The 2,382-nt window shown below is 44.9% G+C and overlaps 1 protein-coding gene across 1 annotated transcript in view; it reads right to left on the bottom strand.

The window, feature by feature from the left end:
* Nucleotides 1-567: 567 nt before the first annotated feature.
* LOC139401002 (5'-nucleotidase domain-containing protein 3-like) overlaps nt 568-2,382 on the bottom strand; it is a gene marked incomplete at both ends in the record, with an annotated part of 5,624 nt that continues 3,809 nt past the window's right edge. The window contains 3 exons of the mRNA XM_071145526.1: nt 568-669; nt 1,498-1,600; nt 2,175-2,235. Of these exons, the coding sequence (XP_071001627.1) occupies nt 568-669; nt 1,498-1,600; nt 2,175-2,235 (266 nt within the window). The remainder of the gene's footprint in view (nt 670-1,497; nt 1,601-2,174; nt 2,236-2,382) is intronic.

The following is a 2,382-nucleotide window of genomic DNA, read 5'->3' on the forward strand; positions in this document are numbered from 1 at the left end:
CACAGTGGAGGTCAACTGGACATGACAAACGTCAGAAACACACAGTAGAGGTCAACTGGACATGACAAACGTCAGAACACACAGTAGAGGTCAACTGAACCTGACAAACGTCAGAACACACAGTAGAGGTCAACTGGACATGACAAACGAAGGATGGGTAGTGTAGTGGTAAAGCCTCCACCACATTGAACAGGGACAAAGGGAAGGGCTAGTAGGGAGTGTAGCGGTAAAGCCTCCACCACATTGAACAGGGACAAAGGGAAGGGCTAGGGAGTGTAGCGGTAAAGCCTCCACCACATTGAACAGGGACAAAGGGAAGGGCTAGGGAGTGTAGCGGTAAAGCCTCCACCACATTGAACAGGGACAAAGGGAAGGGCTAGGGAGTGTAGCGGTAAAGCCTCCACCACATTGAACAGGGACAAAGGGAAGGGCTAGGGAGTGTAGCGGTAAAGCCTCCACCACATTGAACAGGGACAAAGGGAAGGGCTAGGGAGTGTAGCGGTAAAGCCTCCACCACATTGAACAGGGACAAAGGGAAGGGCTAGGGAGTGAATATGAGACCCTTACTTTCTCCTGTCGTTGAAGAAGCCAGGTTTGTCGGCCTGTACGATGACAATGTCAAACAGATCTCTCCAGTCTTTCCCAACGATGTAGTTCATTCCCCGATCCCTGGGAATAGTCCAGTCATTTATCACACTGTTATCAAGAGCGACTTACAAATCAGTCACACAACACTCTGCCGTAGAGCGGCCTGTATCCACAATATCTGCAAACTAATCATGTGGGTACTTTCAACAGTTTTCTATTTTTTAATCAAAGTAATTCTTCATGCTGCTATCATTGTCAGGATTGATGAATAAAGCTAGTATAACAATGTAACCATCACAGGGCTGTGAAAACCCTCTAAAAGCAGCATATTATACCTTCATATATTAACAATATAATTTAGAATTGTATACATTTTTGTGGTGAACTGTCAGCACAGAGATACTGTATGTCAGACACACTCACACACAGAGATACTGTATGTTAGAGACACACACACACAGAGATACTGTATGTTAGAGACACACACACACACACACACACACACACAGAGATACTGTATGTTAGAGACACTCATACACAGAGATACTGTATGTTAGAGACACACACACACACACACACACACACACACTGTATGTTAGAGACACTCACACACACACACACACTGTATGTTAGAGACACTCACACACAGAGATACTATGTCAGAGACACTCACACACAGAGATACTGTATGTCAGAGACACTCACACTCAGAGATACTGTATGTCAGAGACACTCACACACAGAGATACTGTATGTCAGAGACACTCACACACAGAGATACTGTATGTCAGAGACACTCACACACAGAGATGAGTCAGAGACACTCACACTCAGAAATGAGTCAGAGACACTCACACACAGAGATGCGTCAGAGACACTCACACACAGAGATGCGTCAGAGACACTCACACAAAGTCAAAGGGGCTGTTAGTGATGAGGAACATCTTCTTTCCATCCTCATAAAGCTTCTTCAACACAGCATGAGTCTGTTCTCCATAGGAAATATAGTTCTCTACAGACAGACAGAGAGAGAGAGAGAGAGAGAGAGAGAGACAGAGAGAGAGACAGACACAGACAGACAGAGAGAGAGATTTGTATTGTTTATTTCACATGCTTTGGCAATGTCAACATATATTTTTCCCATACCAATAAAGCCCCTTAAATTGAAATTTAATTGAGAGAGAGAGGAGAGAGAGAGAGGAGGGAGAGCGAGGATGGAGAGAGAGAGAGAGAGAGAGAGAGAGAGAGAGAGAGAGAGAGAGAGAGGGGAGAGAGAGGGGAGAGAGAGGGGAGAGAGAGAGAGGCGAGAGAGAGAGAGAGAGAGAGGGGAGAGAGCAATTGCACTTGCTATTGTGCACAGAAAAACATTACTTCTAGGAAGGATAATAATGTTTCCTAGTAATCTGTTTGAAGATATGAGACAGAACAACGACAATGGCCTTGATGTAATACTCTTATCGTTCATACACAGAGATAATCTGTAAAGATATTACATGATACATTAGACACTCCCTTCACTCCCTTCTATTATCACACAGTAACACAGTCTATCAGAACACACACACACAGATCCTTGTTGTCCTTACCGATATCTGCCTCCACAGCCCGATACATAATACCCTTCACATGGACATCTCCTATCGCTTCCTGTTAGAGAGAGAGAGAGAGAGAGACAGAGACAGAGAGAGAGAGGAAGAGAGACAGAGAGAGAGAGAGAGAGAGAGAGAGAGACAGAGAGAGAGACAGAGAGAGGAAGAGAGACAGAGAGAGAGAGAGAGAGAGAGACAGAGACAG

Source organism: Oncorhynchus clarkii, unplaced genomic scaffold (assembly GCF_045791955.1).
Source record: "Oncorhynchus clarkii lewisi isolate Uvic-CL-2024 unplaced genomic scaffold, UVic_Ocla_1.0 unplaced_contig_12897_pilon_pilon, whole genome shotgun sequence".
Lineage (NCBI taxonomy): Eukaryota > Metazoa > Chordata > Actinopteri > Salmoniformes > Salmonidae > Oncorhynchus > Oncorhynchus clarkii.